Source organism: Rhincodon typus, chromosome 10 (assembly GCF_021869965.1).
Source record: "Rhincodon typus isolate 14 chromosome 10, sRhiTyp1.1, whole genome shotgun sequence".
Lineage (NCBI taxonomy): Eukaryota > Metazoa > Chordata > Chondrichthyes > Orectolobiformes > Rhincodontidae > Rhincodon > Rhincodon typus.
Window position 1 is genome coordinate 15,310,261 of NC_063341.1, and position 18,637 is coordinate 15,328,897.

Below are 18,637 nucleotides of genomic sequence, written 5' to 3' on the forward strand. Positions count from 1 at the left end.
CATTTTAGGAGCGCTAGAATACAAGAGCAGAAATGTACAGTTGAAGCTGTATAAGGCTTTGGTAGATTGCATTTGGAATATTGTGAGCAGTTTTCCACCCCATATCTAAGGAAGAATGTGCTGGTATTAGAGGGGGTCCAAGGAAGGTTTACAAGAATGGTCTTGGGGTTGAGGGGCTTGTCAATATGAGGTGGGGATGAGGACCTTTGGTCCATACTCAGTGGAGTTTAAAAAGATGAGGGGTGATCTGAATGAAATTTACGGGGCACTGAAAGGCCTGGATAGAGTGGATAAGGAGATGTTTCCACTAGTAGGAGAGACCAAGACCCTGGGACACAGCCTCAGAATGAAAAGACAAACTTTTAAACTGAGATGAGGCATTTCTTCAGCCAGAGGGTGGTGAATCTGTGGAATTCATTGCCACAGAAAGCAGTGAAGGCCAACTCACTGAGTGTATTTAAGACTGAGATGGATAAGTTCTTGATTATTAAGGGGATCAAAGGTTATGGAGAGAAGGCGGGACAATGGGGTTGAGAAACATCAGCCATGATTGAATGATGCAGCAGACTTGATGGGCTGAATGGCCTAATTCTGTTGCTATATTTTATGACCTTTATCTCACTGCGTGTTCTTTTTTTTAAAAGCATCAAATACTTGCTTCTTTTGGAGCTTGAACATCTATAAACTCGGAATAGATCTTCTTCGCTTTCGAAGTGAGTTTTGCAGGAGACTTGGTTTTTTTGTAGTCCTCACAGGCCAGCCAAAATTCAATGTTCTCCTCACTGTATTCCAAGCGGAGGAATGCTCTGAAGGCAGACAGACCATCTGGTGAGGGAAAATCGTACCAAGTGGTTATCATAGTTTAAACATTTTTCGACTTGGTGATTCTGTCGCTAGGATCAATATTATTTAAACATGTCATGTCAAAAAATTCTCCAATAACAAATTGCAAATATAAATTTCTGCATGCAATGGCATTTTAAAGGGGCAAATCCTTCTGGAATTTCATTCTCATGCACTGAATGTTGACAATGGAATGTAGAGAGTCTAATCGCTGCATAAGAACTCTGTTAGTTTGTTAATGTGATCATTTTTGTGACCTTTTCCCTCAGATAGGATTAGAGATGCCAAAACCATTTTCCAAATCTTAAATGAGTCAAAATTGATTGGTAGGAGTTTTGATCCAATGCAGGTTTGGGGTATAGCCTGCATCTCATTAATGTAAATTTTAAATGCTTGCTCTTGTGTCTTTATGCCGTCTACAATAAAAATGTCATGACTATGAGTTGATCAATTTTAAGACAGCATTTTGTTTGAATTCCTGGAAAAGGACACATTTTCGTTAGCTCTCAGTATTTTGGAAATGTCCAATCACTCCTTCAATCCATTGGAAACTCTCCCTGCATTTTAGTTTTTAAACTTGGGGTTTGCTTTTTGTTTTATTCATCTGTAGTAGATATGCATCGCTGGCTGGCCAGGGTTTATTGCCCAACCCTAGTTGCCCTTAGTGTGCAAGGATGTGCAGGCTTCGTGGATTCGGCATGGGAAATGCAGGGCTACAGGGTGAGGGTAGGGGATTGGGTCTGGGTGCGATGCTCTTCAGAGGGTCATAGAATCATAGAATCCCTTCAGAGTGGATGCAGGCCATTCGGCTCATCGGGTCCACACTGACCCTCTGAAGAGTATGGGTAAATTAGCATAGCCAATCCATTTAACCTGCACATTTTTGGACTGCAGGAGGAAACCCACGCAGTCACGGGGAGAATGTGCAAAGGCCACCCAGATAGTCACCCGGGGTTGTAATCAAATCCCAGTCCCTGGCGCTGTGAGGCAGCAGTGCTAACCACTGAACCACTGAACCACTGTCCCACTGGGACACTGTGGAACACGATGGGCCAAATGGCCTGCTTCCACACTGTAGGGATTCTATGATTATTGCTGAGCAGGCATTGCTCAGTAGCACTATTGATTATACCTCCCATCATGTTTGTAAGCAAGTAAAATCAAAAGCTTCAATGTGTCAGAATGATTATACACACAATTATGTTGCTTAGATTGAATAACTTATTAATTCCTCTGAAATCTATAAATTGATTCCTGCACCTTCCTTGGTAATGTCGATTTAGTGACAGGTATAGGATAGTGCTCAGTGTTGAGGCAGAATTGGGAATAGAGACAATTAGGTCAGGGAGATCATTATGATGGAGGGATTTTGCGGTGAAAGTGGCAATCGAGGGCCTGGGGGAGGAGGAGAGAACTAAAATCAGTTCACATTAGTTGGACATGAGCTAGTGAAGAGCAAACCTGCCTGTTTGGCTATCATAGAATCATAGAATCCCTACAATGTGGAAACAGGCCCTTTGGCCCAACATGTCCACACCGACCCTCAGAGCGTCCCACCCAGACCCATCCCCTGTTTGGCTATATCTGTCCTGATTTTCCTCAGTGCAGCAAGGGACTCCGGCCAAATCAATTTTGCAGAACAGGAGGTAGCGCATTCCCCCTCCACCAAAAAAAAACCAACCTGTGTGCATTCAGATAATCTAAAATTGGTTACAGACATAGACACCAATATAGGAATAATACAGCAACATGATGAGGCAACTATTTCTTGCTTGCCATATTGGAGGCATAGAAGGGCATTATTACAGATAGATTTAAAATGATTACTAAATATCTAGGCCAATAGCTTTGTATAGCTATCTTCTACTTGTAACCCTCACTAAATTCAAAAGATCAAATTTGTACATGCACAAAGTTCCAGCTTTAAAGTTTGATACTCTACAGGGGTAAGTTTTCAAAAACCACCTTCAAATTATGATTGCACGGTAATTTTTTAAGATGCATGAGAAGTTGCTCTCATGCGAAACGTAACTGAGCACATGATAAAAGCACTTTTCCCATGGACTAATCCTGGTAACACAACCTTGGATTGACCCTCTATCTAAGCCATACTCTGGGATTCTTGGGCAATGGGACAGGCTCCAATCACATCTCCATCTTTCGCAATCTCGCTGTAACTGCGCTTCTGTTTACATTATCCAGCTGGCTTCAAAATATTTGGACATGAACAAAATAATTTTTTTTAGGGCTTGGCCACATGTTCTACTGTAATACATTTTCACATCAAGATCTTGTACAGTAAGCCAATCTTTGGACAGACTTGAACTTTTAATATAGTCTACATTTTTTTTCCCTTGATCACCGCAGTAGTCAGTAAAGAAGGGAAATTTCTACATATTTTCACAACACTTCTGACTTGTTAAGCTGTTTCTGGATAAAAATCTGTGCATTGTTAGGATTTCAAGTCTAGGGGGCGTGTTTTTAGGGGAGAGGAGAGAGATTTAAAAAAGACATAAGAGGCAAATTTTTTACACAGAGGGTGGTTCACATATGGAACGAACTTCTTGAGGAAATGGTGGATGTGGGTACAATTACAATGTTTAAAAGACATTTGGATAAGGACATGAATAGGAAAGATTTGGAAGGTTATGAGCCAGGAGCAGACAGGATAGTCTAGTCTAGTTTGGGATTATGTTCGGCATGTACTGGTTGGACCGAAGGGTCTGTTTCTGTGCTATATGACTATGGTTATGATTGCATTGAATCCTTGATAGTTTTGTTTGAGAAAACACAGATTTTCCTCTCAGGAAACAGTATCTTTGGAATTCAGTAATGTTTTGTATGTTGCCAATTGCCTTATTGTTCTGTGCAGTTTCACGTTACATTGAGCTCCCACTAGTTGATGGTGATGTTAGATAATCTTTGGCTGGACACAGTTGAATCCTGAACAAATACACAGAGCTGTATTTTGCACAGCTCCCACAAGTCCTTAATATGAATGCTTGACTGGTAATGTAAACTGTGACTATTACCATTATGCAACAGACTGCCTTTTTTCGTAAAACAAGTGCCTCTGGTATTTTAACTTACCAATGGCCCATTCTCTACCACTGATAATTAGCCAAGCCCTAGACTCAACATAGAGAAAAGAAGATTGTTGGCAGCGGACTATCTAAACCAGAATACTATATACTGGTAACGGTGATGCCTGAAAATATGACATGGTGAGCAGTGGTGCAGATTGGGATCTATTTAGTTGAACCAAATGGGACGGTGATTGGTGATGGGCAGACAGAATCTATTTGTTGCTGAAGAAAGAAGAAGAATTTTTTTTGAAGAACAGCAAATGTACCACTTTAAGAGCTTTACCACGTTCAGAAGACAGTCAGACAGTAGCTAAAATATGAAAACTGACAAATGACCAGCATCAGCCATGGAACAGCAATAGGGCAAGTTCAGCACTCCATAGCCAAACTTTCACCAAGAAACTGGTTATAAGTGCAATGATAACCGTGTGGGCTAGGTTGTGTGGAGGCAAAAAAAGCCAATCACACTGAGGAGAAGAGAAAGGCCTTAGTGAAGAAGATTGTGTAGAGACCAAATGAGGATTTCAGGAGTAAATTTTGAATTCTAAAAGAAAATGGGGGGGAGTGGGTTTTGGGGGAATGAAAATTGCATAACTACCAGAAAGAGAAGGCAAGGGGTTACAAAAGAGGGTTCTCACCTCTCAAAAACAGACATCATCACTTTTGCATGTAGGCACCACAAGGAACAGCATCACAAGGGACATTGAGAAGAGTCAGAAAAGTAAGTTATGCTGAGGTCCAGTGTTGGTTGCCTGTTGTTGCTGTGTGGTTTCCAAGTATTGGGAAGTGATAGAGGCAAGTACAATTACAACATGTAAAAGTCTTTTGAACAGGCACATGAATAGAAATGGGCTACATGCAGGCAAATGGGACTAGTGCAGTTTAGGAAACCTGGTCAGCATGGTCGAGTTGGGCCAAAGGTTTTGTTTCCGTGCTTTATGACTCTAAGTTAGTTAGTAGTTAAAGGGAAGCTAGCACTGTTCATTCTCCAATGTAAATGCCTTTTCCAGGACTTCTTGTGGCACGAGAGCTGCAGGAGTACACCTGCGGCAATCCTGCAGCAGAGAGCTTGCACATGCGTGGGTCAGGGATGGTCAAATGTGGGCCTAAGACTGGGCTCTACCTCTTAATGCAGCACGGATACATGCAATGACACATTAGAGGAGCACAGTTCATGGACTGATACATGAACTCTGTGGTCAGCAAACTGGGGAAAGAGGATATCAGTTGTTGAGCTGCTGTACCATTTGTCCATAGACTTTGGGCTGTACCATGGTATCCTCTTTTCTTTGATCTACCACTTTTTAATTCCACTTCTTCAGGTTTGGCAAAGGCTGTCAAAGAATTATGAAATGCCTTTTTGAACTCTCCAGAAACTGCTGCTCAGATTGTGACGTTCTCCTTTAATTGTCCCCATCACTTTTAAATTTCACTCACAACTAATTTTTCTACCGAGACAAACAGGAGGCTGGAAGAACACAGCAAGCCAGGCAGCATTGAATCCTGAAGAAGAGTAATACCCAAAACGTTGACTGCTCCTTTCCTCCAGAAGCTGCCTGGCCTGCTGTGTTCTTCCAGCCTCCCCGGACTGACCTATGCCCCCCTAACTCCCCACCTACACTCACCTTTACTGGCTCCACACCCACCTCTTTGACCTGTCTGTCTCCTCTCCACCTATCTTCTCCTTTATCCATCTTCTATCCGCCTCCCTATTTATTTCGGAATCCCTTCCCCTCCCCCATTTCTAAAGAAGGGTCTAGACCCGAAACGTCAACTTTCCTGCTCCTCTGATGCTGCTTGGCCTGTTGTGTTCATCCAGCTCTCCACCTTGTTATCTCATGTTCTTCCAGCCTCCTGTTTGCCTACCTTGGATTCCAGCACCTGCAGTATTTTTTGTCTCTAATTTTCCTACCTGCTGGTTTCAGTCCTGTAACTGTGTGAGCCTAGTCCGTGGAGTTGTGTGTAATTTTTCAGGTGTAGTTAAAGTGGAAAATGCAGGGCAATTCACACTGGAACATGAAAACATATTCTCTGTGGGACTGCTATTTACCTACAGACAAAAATTGGATCCGTCTGTATTTTAGTCACATCGAACTATGTTATATTTTTTGCATAATCTGTTTGTATACTGCAAAGGCTTATATTTGTATAATTTCCTTTTGTCTCTCAGTTGCATAATCTCCAAATGCAAATTTGTTTGGTGTGATTTACCTCCTCAACTCCTTTTGGGTGAGAATATGTATGGGGAGGGTAAGGGTGGCATTGTGGGTCAGGCTGCAGATTGTGGGTGGAGGGGTGTTCATCAGAGAGATAAAAGGGTGGGTAAGCATGGATAGAGGGTGGCCAACCTGGTGACCACATCGGCAGAGGCACTTGCCCTGAGGTGGGAGACTGGGAGTATCCAGCCCAATCGTGGTTGGGAGGGTGTGATCTGAGATCCCTCGAGGAGGAGTCATGGAAAAGAGTCTTCAGCTCCCTAGCCCTGGAAACCCATTTTGCAGCCATCAAATTCATATGGCCGCTAAACTGTTAGAGTTAATGCCCTAGGAGGTAGAATCCAGTCTTGAAGCCACAATTAACCATTTCTGACCCATGTAATAATAATAATGATAATTTTAAAAAATGTAAAGATACCTGGAGTATTGTATGCAGTTTTAGTCTTCTTTCCTGAGGAAGGATTTTCTGGTTGTGGAGGGAGTGCGATGAAGGTTTACCAGCCTGATTCCTGGGATGGCAGGACTGATGTATGAAGAGAGACTGGATCAGTTAGGGCTATATTCATTGGCATTTTGAAGAATGGGGACGGAGGTCTTGAAGAAACCTATAAAATTCTGACAGGACTGGACAGGGTAGATTCAGGAATCCAGAACTAGAGTTCATGTTTAAGTTTACAGATAGGCCTTTTAGGACTGAGATGAGGAGAAATTTCTTCGTCCAGTAGGTTGTGAGTTTAGGGAATTCTCTGCTACTGAAAGTGGTTGAGGCCAAAACATTGAAAGTTTTCAAGAAGACTTTTGACATAGGTCTTAGGGCTAATGGGATCAAAGAGCACGGGAGAAAGTGGGAACGGGGTACTGAGTTGGATGAGTAACCATGATCATACTGAATAGCAGGCCATAAGTCCCTATTCCTGCTCCTATTTTCTATATTCCTAAACTGTCAGCCCCAAACACATTTTTAAATTCCAGACATGGCTCTTAAATACTAGTCCAATACCTACTTGCACACTGTTTGAACAAGAAATGGGTGCATTTGTGATGCTTTGCTGTCTGCATTCAGATTTAAATGTCCCTCCCATTCATTCCAGGCATCAGTATTCATTCCGAACAGTGCTCCGCATTGTATTAAAAAACTGGCAAAAACACTTTTAAAACATAAAAGTATATACAACGTAATTTTAATCAGAAAAGTGCAGTTAAAATTATAAGTGCGTTTGGGAGTGATTTCATCTCATTTGGACTCATTCTTTTTTCATTACATTGCTATGATCAGTTCTGGAATGATGCTTCAATACCTCATTACTGTCTTTGTACTTTCGTTCCAAATAGTGCATTATTGTACTTACACTTATTAGCCAGAAGGAGACTGAATGATTCGGTCCATTGCACAGCTTCTTCTGTGGATAGCCTTGGAAAATCCAAAGAATAATAATTATTTTTATCCAAGAATTTTAATTAGTTTAATTTTTAAAGGCACCAGTTTTTCAGCAAGCATAATTCCTGTGCTGAAATGTTCTGTAATTTCCTTGCAGCGTCCAGTGAGTACGCTTTCCTTAACTCCAGATGTTGCACAGAATTCTACAGCACTGAAACTGCTCTGAGCCAGTATTAACTCTTCATGCTAGTCTCCTCACATCCTACTTCATCAATAAGTTTTTCTATTCTTATTTCCCTCAAGCACTTACTGAGCATTGTGTTAAGTTACATTGATTGTGAGGAGAAAAAAGACATATCTACGTAAAGCATTTGTTACCTTTGTTGCACAGTTAATAGTATGTTGTGACAATGGTTTCCAATTCTAATAATTACAATGCATTCTCAGAACTGTGGTGTGTATTGTGCAGGTCTGTAAGTGTATTCTTTATTATTTTTAAGTATTTGACTTCATTTCTGACATTGTAAAAAAAACCTTCCCTGTTCATATACATTCTGTGCATCTTTTACATTTCACATTTCACACACTCTGCCACAAGCCATGTTGTGTGTGCATGCCAGCTCGCCACACTGCTCATGATGAAGGTAACTACCACTATTCAACTACAGGATCTATTTGATCTAAGTTGTCCGAAATAAAAGCACTTCCTCGAAGATTCTTTTGTAGTTTACATAATACGGTTTGCTGCTTGTTATGAATCAGTTGCTTGTCATATTGTTATAATAGAGAGTGTTTCAGAGGCTTTCAGATATTAGATCTCATACATTCAATGGTCATGATAGTGGGTGGTATTTAATGCTAGACCTCAGAATTACCCTTTCAGAATCGGATACACTTTCCCCCAAGCTCTTATCTCATTAGTAATATTGTACATTTGTTGTTTTATTCCTATCGTAAATTTACCACGGAATTTATTTTCACAGTGATCTTTTGGCTGTATGTCCTTCTTAAAAACACACTGTTATTAAAAGTTCAACATGTCTGTAGGTCATCAGGGATTATCCTCCATGGTCATGACAATATAATGACACACTTCCTCGTGTCTAACTTGAAATTTGTCACATGGCCATTGATGTAAATGTTGCCTTGCTAAGATATTAGGCCTGGATCAATTAATTCACCTAGGAATACATTATGCTTTTCTTCTAATGTAGACTGTTCTACCTCATTAACATATTTTTTGTGTGAGTAGCTACGTGATTTCTTGCTTCTGTGAAACTGTATTTCCATTTTGCACATTTTCTAAAAGTGGCCTATGCTTTGACAGCAATAATGACTTTTCATTTCCAGTGCCTGCCCTAATCACTGTAATGGTTTCTTATTTGTATTTTTTGTGGTTTTGAGTCATAAGAGTTTTATTCTGTTGATCTACTCTCCTTAGAATTGATTTATATTGCTCCCAGATCTCTGCTTCACTCAGCATATGGGTGGCTTTCTCTATAGTCAAGTCTTCTTTAGATTGCAATAAATCTGACAGATTCATCAGCAAATAAGACAATAATTCTCTCTCTAATGAATTCTGACTTGAAGTCACCATACTGCATTGCTCCACTAATCTGTAAAGATGACTAGTGGAATAATCTATTTTACTCGGTTTTACTTGGATGTTGAACTCTTGGCTATTAAATTGTATTCTTTGAAGAAGTTAATTTGTTCCGACAAAGTAATTTTCAAAAACTTCAAAGAAGTTTTACCCCTTGGTGTACCTTAGTCAGCAATTTTCCCAATTGTATATAAAAATGCATTTCCCTTCTCAGCTTCCGACTTAGTATCTACTTTGGAGGCTATTTTTAATCTCAGAAATTGTTTTCTCCATTATGTCCAATCCTCCATTCTATTTGGTCCATCTCTGAATGTAAGTCTTCCAGATAATATTTCTGATGCCATGTGAAAATCCTGGAATTCCCTCCCTAATAGCATTGTGGGTCAACCCACAGCAGAAGGAATGCAATGGTTCAAGAAGGCAGCTCACCACCACCTTCTCAAGGGCAATTAGGGATGGGTAAAAAATGCTGGCTAGCTAGCGACGCCCACATCCCACAAAATGAATAAAAAAAGTCTTCCTAATCCAATTATTAATTTTGTTTGCTTAAAACACTTTTATTTTGCAGTAATAGCCAGTCTGTTGTAGTTTTTGCTGTAGAGATAGTTTCCCCGTGTTTTGTGACTGAAGTAGAAGAATCCTATAATTTTGCAATTAAAAAAGCAAAACTTTTTCATCTGAAAATGGGGGATTCCTGCCCTTCGAGGGTGAAATAGAGCATGCCTGTCTCATCGATGAAACAGGGAATTCCTGCCGTTTTGTGGCTTTGCTCTTTGGCCCTGATTTTTGTAACTTTAATAAATTATTTGCACTTTAATTTGTTTTACTGAATGATTCCCTTTCTTCATAGTTTAAGCAAATGATTCCTATTTTATTGCTTTATCATGTTCTTGTGTAGTATCTCTCACCTTTTTCTGCAGCATGAAAACATTCTCCCTAACTTTCTGAACAAAACAAATGAAAGAACTGTGGATGCTGTAAATCAGAAACAAAAACAGAAATAGCTGGAAATGCTCAGCATCTGTGGAAAGAAATCAAAGTTAATGTTTCAGGTCGAGTGACCCTTCCTCAGAAAGGGTCCCTAACTTTCTGACCTTGTTACACCAGCATTACTTAGGCTTCTAATATACCTGGTAGCATTGTTTTAATTTCTGGCTTTGTGGAGTCCCTGAATCTGCAACTTCTGATTAATATTATATCACTTCTACTCCTATTTGGATAGTAGCTGGACAAGGATGGACTACAGTGCAGATTTCCTGAAATTATACCTGAACACCAAGGGTAAAATTTTGAGATGGCACTAACTAGGATTGAATGCTTTGGAATTTAGAAAGTTATACCAAGAACAAAGACCAGGACAGCACAGGAACAAGCCTGTGCCGACACGTGATGCCTTTCTAAACTAAAAACCTTTTTGCCTCTATGCCTCTGTATCCCTCTGTTCCCTGCGAATTCATATATCTATCAGGATGTCTCTTAAGTGTTGCTATTACATCCACCTCCACCACCTCTGGCAGTGCATTACCACCCTCTGTGTAAAAAAAAATGCCTCTCACACCTCCTTTAAACTTACCCCCTTTTACCTTAAACCTACGTCCCCTAGGAGCGGAGTAATTTGGAGATATGGAATAATTTGATTGAAATTTTCAAGATGTTAAGGGGAATTGGGCAAGTGGATTGTGTGAACTCTTTCTACTGCTTGTGGAGACCAGGACTAGTCTCCAGGATATATCCTGTGACTTAGACCAGGCCTTTCAGGCATGAAATAGGAAACACTTTTACACAGCTAAACTGTGGTAGAAGTTTGGTATTCTCTTCTGAAAATGGCAGTTGATGCCTGGTCAATTGTTAATTTTAAAATTTTGTTAAAAGTTTTTGTTATCCAAAGTCATTATGGAGTACAGGTCAAAGGTGGGTACCTGATGTTACCTTGTGGATCAGCCATGACCTCATTAAATGGTAGAATCGGCTCAAAGACAGAAAGTGCCTATTCCTGGTTCTTAGTCTCCCACAGACTTCATGAGGGTGGCATGGGCACTGTTAGGAATGAAAAGGAGTCAGGAGTTGAGGTCTGAATTTGGGATAGCTTCAGGACATCGTAAGGATGGTGGGAAGATCCTAATTCCAGCATTGTCCGTACCATTCCTGAGCTTTCCCATTTTTTTTGGGTCCTTTAAGGGTGTAGGCTGGTTTGGGTCATGAATCTGCAGCTAGCACTGGCCAGCTCCAATAGAGAAGTAAACATGGCCTTCCACCATTGATTTCCATGGACTCAGGATGACTACTTAAAGAGCCATGGTTCACAGCACCTCTGAGTTGTTGTGGACCACTGTCTGCATGAGCAAACCTTTTGGAAGGTAATTTCAGAAGGTCCTCCTCATTGCCAGGCTAGTCCCCTCCCCACCATCCCATGGTCCCTTATAGATCATAGAACATAGAACAATATAGCACAGTACAGGCCCTTCGGCCCACGATGTTGTGCCGACCTATTATCCTACTCTAAGATCAATCTACCCTGCATACCCTACATTTTACTATCATCCATGTGCCTATCCAAGAGTCGCTTAAATGTTCCTAATATATCTGACTCCACTACCACTGCTGGCAGCGCATTCCACGCACCCACCACTCTCTGTGTGAAGAACCTACCTCTGACATCTCCCTATACCTTCCTCCAATCACCTTAAAATTACGCCCTCTCGTAATAGTCATTTCTGCCCTGGGAAAAAGTCTCTGGCTATCCACTCTACCTCTGCCTCTCATCATCTTGTACAGCTCTATCAAATCACCTCTCATCCTTCTTCGCTCCAATGAGAAAAGCCCTAGCTCCCTCAACCTTTCCTCATAAAACCTGCCCTCCAGTCCAGGCAGCATCCTGGTAAATCTCCTCTGCACCCTCTCTAAAGCTTCGACATCTTTCCTATAATGAGGCGACCAGAACTGAACACAACATTCCAAGTGTGGTCTAACCAGGGTTTTATAGAGCTGCAGCATAACCTCGCGGCTCTTAAACTCAATTCCCCTGCCAATGAAAGCTAACACACCATATGCCTTCTTAACAACCCTATCAACTTGGGTAGCAACTTTGAGGGATCTATGGATGTGGACTCCAAGATCCCTCTGTTCTTCCACACTGCCAAGAATCCTGCCAATAACCCTATATTCTGCATTCAAATTCGACCTTCCAAAATGAATCACTTCACACTTTTCCAGGTTGAATTCCATCTGCCACTTCTGTGCCCAGCTCTGCATCTTGTCAATGCCCCGTTGCAACCTACAATAGCCCTCCACACTATCCACAACTCCACCAACCTTCATGTCATAAGAAAACTTACTAACCCATCCTTCCACTTCCTCCTCCAAGTCATTTATAAAGATTTCAAAGCAGAGGTTCCAGAACAGATCCCTGCGGCACACCACTGGTCACCGAGCTCTAGGCTGAATACTTCCCATCTACTGATGGAAAGTTATGATTCCCCTGCCAGGCTTTGCCTCTCCATCCACCCTCATGTCTCTTCATACGAGACTATGTGCCTCCACACTCTATGAATGCTTATCCTGCAATGCCTCATTATGTAGTCAAGGCCGAGAGGCCACCTACAGATCATTCTTTTGAAACACCTGAGACCCTGCTTGAGTGACTGCTTTGGCTATCTGATCTCTACTAGCAATTGCACAAAGTTTATTTTCACAAGGTTAAGAGGTATCAAGTGCTTGCAGTTTCAGCTATTGAAACTTTAAAGCATCTAGATGATTGACATTTTTATTAAGCTACATTGAAAAGGGGTTTGTTGACATTATTGTGCATATAACAACTTTCATAAAATAATGAACTTTACTTTACAAATCCAACTGTCACTCTGCAGTTTACTGTCACTCTACCATTGGCTGGATGGCTGGTTTGCAAAGCAATGTGATGCCAACTGCATAGGCGTAATTCCCACAACATCTGAGGTTACCATGAAGGACTCTCCTTCTCAACCTGTCCCCTCACCTGAGGTATGGTGGCCCTCAGGTTAAATTGCCACCAGTCATCTATTTCTAATGGGAGGGCAGCCGTATGGTCTGGTAAGACTATGGCAACACAACAGCTTCTAAACAGGGTGTAGTGGGTGAATGCGCTTGTGAGTGCCATAGCCTGGCAGAGGTAGCATGAAGGGCAATGATAAATGCGTGGGAGGGCATCACTGGTGTGAGAGGCATGAGGAGCCGTAGGGGTTGTTTGGGGAGCATTAGGTGGCATGGGTGGGACTGGAGGAGGGGTGAGTGCTGGATGGTCTTTGTGTTTTTATTTTAACTCAGCCTGAGCAGTAGCTGCTCCCAAAACTTTCCCTGGGTCAGCTGACCCAACTGCAACTCCCACCAGTCCATGCAGACTTGCCTCTGCATTGCTCTGCTCCGCTATTACTGCTTCCATGGTAACATTGAACCTGGTAATCTACTATCTCTCAACCATAACATTATAATTTGATGATCTGTCAGACAGAGCTTTCCATTTTCTGTTGCTGCTGAAAGGACAAATGATTGAGAATTATTGTATATCTCAGTCTGTACATCTGCTTCTGATCGCTTAAGGAAAAGTGACACCTATTTTACTAACTTTGTGCAGCTCTGCCTTTCATCACAGACAGGAATGTTTGATGGGGCAGAGAAAACATCCATTCTGAAGTTTCAGATTCAACAGCACTCAGAATTTTCCAGAATTTGTTTCCCTGGCTGCTTTGTTAACTTGTCAATCCGTGTCGTTTAAGAAAAGTTGAGTTCTGCACTCAAAAGGAAAATGAAAAGTTAGAAACAGGAGTACTCCTTTCAGCCCATCAAGCCTCTGCAACCATTTAATCAGGTCACCTCAATTTCCCTCATTTGCCTTGGATCCATAATCCCTGAGATCACTAGATAACAAATAGTTTTCAATTCCTGACTTGAGGAACGTCAATTGACTCAAAATTAGCAGCAGATTCTGGATTTCCCCGACTGAGCGGTTTTAATGTTAAAATAAAGTGACGAGCTTTTGATTGAAGTGAAGAGACCAGCTTTACAGATATAAATTACAAGTAGTTAATGAATGGTGATGAATTACTGAGAATGAGTCACTTCTAAGGAGGCACTGTGTTATGGCCTGGCAAGCCTTTCCTCATTCTGTTTACAAACAATTCCCCCTTTATTCGTTAACGGGATGAGGGCGTCACTGGCTAGGCAGCATTTATTGCCCATCCCTAATTGGCCAGAGGGCAGCTGAGAGTCAACCACATTGCTGTGGGTCTGGAGTCACATGTAGGCCAGACCAGGTAAGGATGGCAATTTCCTTCCCTAAAAGACATTAATGAACCAAATGGGTTTTTCCGACAATCGGCAATGGATTCATGGTCATCATTAGATTCTTAATTCCAGATATTTTTATTGAATTCAAATCCCACCATCTGCCGTGGCGGAATTCAAACCCCAGATCCCCAGAATGTTATCAGGGTCTCTGAATTAACAATCTAGCGATAATACCACCAGGCCATCACCTCCCCAATGATTGGTGCACTGGTGCAAACTGGTTGGACGATGTCCTGTCAGCATTAGAACACAATGTTGCATTGAAAATGATGCTCACTGCTCCCTGCCGTTCGACAAAGTGAATTTCCCAGGAATGCCAAAAGCCTCTTTGTACAGTTAGAACCGTTGATTTATTCTCCCATTCCCTGCGCCATCCTGAATTTTAAAAACAAAATCACTCACTTCATACATCTAATTGGCTTCTCGTGCTTATTGGGCAGAAAAGAGCTGAAATCGCTGTAGGAGTCAGATTTCTGTGATAAGCAGCCCAGACGGGTTTTCATTGCTCTGGCCCTGTGGAAAGACACAGCAACAATCCACCTTTGAAAGGCGTTCCCAATGAATTACAACATAATAGCTTTCACGAGCAAATAAGATTGATAAGGTTCGCTTCAATGTTCCTGAAATATGATAAAGTCATTAATGTGCCTGGGGTAGATTTTGATTTTTTCCCATTGTATAAAACAGGACAGAGCCAGATGGCAGCTTATTTTACATTTTTGCATACAAATGGGAAGAAATGTAAAACAGGCGGGCATTTTATGTTATTCTGCAAAGTCATCATCTATATCCGCTTAAATTAGCCAGAAATAGCATTCAAATCAGCAAAAGAACAACCAGATACAATATGTACAGAAGAATTATTATCTAAAATCTATTGCTATAACAACATTCGTAAACATGATTTGAATGCAAAGATAAAAGTCATAGTTAAATATGTGTTATTATTCCTAGAGAGATAAGTATAGACCGCCTGTTGGTTTATTACTGCACGCTAGGCAGTAGACTTTACCAAATGGATTCATAAATCAAATCAATACAATAATTATAAAAAGATTTTCCGTCCCTCATATTCAAAAATATACAGACATTGCATGGCAAAATGGTTCAAGTTGGACATTACAGCAAAAACAATAACAGTATCAAATTTCTCATTTGAGCATTGCTCTCTTGGACATCTCCATCCAATGCAAAAATAGGAACGTTATTAAATATGACAAAAACTATTTACATTCCAATACAAGTTACCACAAGTTCTATCAGTTAACAGCCCTTTGGCATATTAAGGCTTTAGACCGTGGCCTTTCTTATTGAAGTCCTTTGTTGCAGATCATTGTTCTATATAGTGACCTGTGCCCATTGCGTTGTGCTGTACATGAAACCACATTTAAGTGTTTTGTACTGAATTTGCTTATTTTATCTCATGCTCCACATCACTTAATTGAGTGATAAATATGCATCAGCTCATTTCATTACGTTTCACAGTGGGGTATAATTCTAACGGGACTGGACAGGGTAGATGCAGGGAGGATGATCCCGATTTTACTCAGAGTAGTAAGGGCTTGGAAAGCCCTGCCTGCAACAGTAGTAGACTCGCCAACTTTAAGGGCATTTAAATGGTCATTGGATAAACATATGGATGATAATGGAATAGTGTAGGTTAGATGGGCTTCAGATTGGTTTCACAGGTCGGTGTAACATCGAGGGCCTGTACTGCGCTGTAATGTTCTATGTTCTATGGTGGGTGTGCCCAGAACCGGGGGTCACAGTATAAGGATTCTGGGTAGATGATTTAGGACAGAGATGAGGAAACATTTACTCACCCAAAGAGTGGTGAGCCTGTGGAATTCATTACTACAGGAAGTAGTTGATGCCAAAACATTGAATGTATTCAAGAGGCGATTAGATATAGCACTTGGACAAATGGGATCAAAGGTTATGGGGAGAAAGCAGGATTAGGCTATTGAGTTGTACAATCAGCCATGATCATCTGAATGGCCTCCTCCTGCTCCTATCTTCTATGTTTCTATGTTTCTATGTCTCTGAATTTTGTGATTCTCACAGGAACAACCTCTGTTAAAATTGTGTTGGGGAAGTAACAAGGCGCTGGGTAATTTTTGACAGCATCTTTTCAGCAATTAGCCTCTGAGGGCTAAATCGAAGTAAGTTTAATTTAAATAAATAAAAGTACATATACTGTTCTGAAGAGATATATGACAATATATTCACTATGAAGGATTACATGGGCAGTAATATGCACAAAAAAATGGTTCATCTGCGGCTATTCATTGTACCAGTTTAAACCACCAATTAAACCAAAATTGCTACTGTGAAATCACATATCTTAGTTACAACTTTATATAAATTATAGAAAAGAACTTGATGATCCATTAATTGATGAGCTTGAAAATGATGAGAGATCTGTTCTGACACAAATGCATTTTTTTAAAAAAGCTTATTTAGCTATTTGTCCAATATTGAAAATAATTAAATTTGCTAATACTGCTAAGGAGGGCAAAATTGAACAGTGCCAAACATTGGATGCAGGGATATGATTGATGTGTGTTGGTTCCTTCTGATGCAGACGCAGTGTGCATATGAAATATGGTGCTGCCTGCTAATTTAAATGAAGTCCCCCATCCAGAGAACATTAATATGTGACAAGTAACGTTTAGGTCACACAAGTGCAAAGCAACAACCGTCTACAACAAGAGAGAATCTAACCATGACCCTTTGACATTCAATGGCACTTTCATCACTGAACCACACAATGAACATCCTGGAGGTTACTATTGACCAGAAATTCAGCTGGGTTGGCTATATAAATACTATTGTTACAAGAGCAGTCAGAAGCTAGGAATACTGCGGAAGTAACTCGCCTCTTCACTCTCCAACGCCTGTCTGCCATCTACAGGGCTCAAGTCGGGAATGTGATGGAATACTCCCCACTTTCCTGGATGGGTGTAGCTCCACCAACACTCAAGAAGCTGGACACCATCCAGGACAAAGCAGTCTGTTCAACTGGTATAACATTCACAAATATCTAACCCCTCCACCACCGATGCTTAGTAGCAATAGTGTGTGCTATCGATTATCAGCAGAAATTCACCAAGTCAGCTTAGACAGCACCTGGCAAACCACAAAGCACTACCATCGAGAAGGATAGGGGCAGGGAACACCACTACCTGCAAGTTCCTCTCCAAGCCACATACTGTTTAACTGGATAATACATTGCTGTTTCTTCAACGACACTGGGTGAAATTCCTGGAGCTGCCTCCCTAACAGCACTGGGGGTTTCCCTGCACCCAATGGACAGCTGCAGTTCAAGGAGACATCTCACCACCACGTTCTCAAAGGCAACTGGGGATGGGCAATAAATGCTCGCCAAGCCAGCAAAGCCCACATCCTCTGAATGAATTAAAAAAAACATGATAGCCAATTTACCCAGTCACGTAGCACCACACTTGCTGACAGTCTTTGTCATACGAATGCCGAAAGCCTAGTGGAGGGTACAGCATGACCATCATTGGAGTGGCCTAGCCAAAGGCTGCTACTGGTAACAATACCAGTGAACATATTGATGTGTTCCTACCCACTCCACATTTTCACTTCCCACCTCCCCCCAGTGCACAGTCTCCCCTGATTTACAAGCTATGGCATGTACCTCTTGCCTCCTCTTCCCCAAATGCAAACCCAACCTTCTGCCTTTCTCTGTTTAGCTGCCACCACCTGGACAGTGTGCCATGAGAATAAAATGCCTGATGACGTAACATGGCCATTCAAGCCCACACTCAACCTATATCTCAGATATCAGGACTGCATGTGCTTTAGATGACAGTATATAAGTGCAATCTGAGGCAATGAGATAGCTAAAACTGAAGTCAGCTAAAACTAAAGAACAAAGATTTGGAAAGTGCCAACTCTCAAGGGGTGCATTGGAGTTCCGATTCAGGGAAGTCAGGTGATCACTATGATGGGACAGGCTATTAAACAAGGCTGCTGGGTATGCCTGGTGCATCGGCAGGCTTGGTAGCAAAGCAAATGAAATACTGAGGAACAGAAAGGATTGTGGCACTAACTAGGCACAGGGCTTTGCACAGAGTGTAGAGTCCATCCTTTTCAGCATTCTAGTGATAGCCAACTTCTTGAGAATGTTTGTGGACCCAACCCATGACCCAGTGTCTGATTT

General features: G+C 41.4%; 1 protein-coding gene across 3 annotated transcripts in view; it reads right to left on the minus strand.

Moving 5' to 3' along the window:
- LOC109912093 (regulator of G-protein signaling 8-like) overlaps positions 1-18,637 on the minus strand; it is a 46,545-nt gene that overhangs the window by 3,294 nt on the left and 24,614 nt on the right. Inside the window, exons 1-4 of one of the 3 annotated variants that reach the window (XM_048601864.1) lie at positions 14,851-14,955; positions 13,727-13,889; positions 7,495-7,556; positions 659-825 (exon numbers count right to left, since the gene is read on the minus strand). In XM_048601864.1, the coding sequence (XP_048457821.1) occupies positions 659-825; positions 7,495-7,556; positions 13,727-13,788 (291 nt within the window). In that variant the 5' untranslated portion in view covers positions 13,789-13,889; positions 14,851-14,955. Of the gene's footprint in view, positions 1-658; positions 826-7,494; positions 7,557-13,726; positions 13,890-14,850; positions 14,962-18,637 lie in introns of those variants that run through there. The other 2 variants (XM_020511471.2, XM_048601863.1) reach the window with 2 other exon arrangements.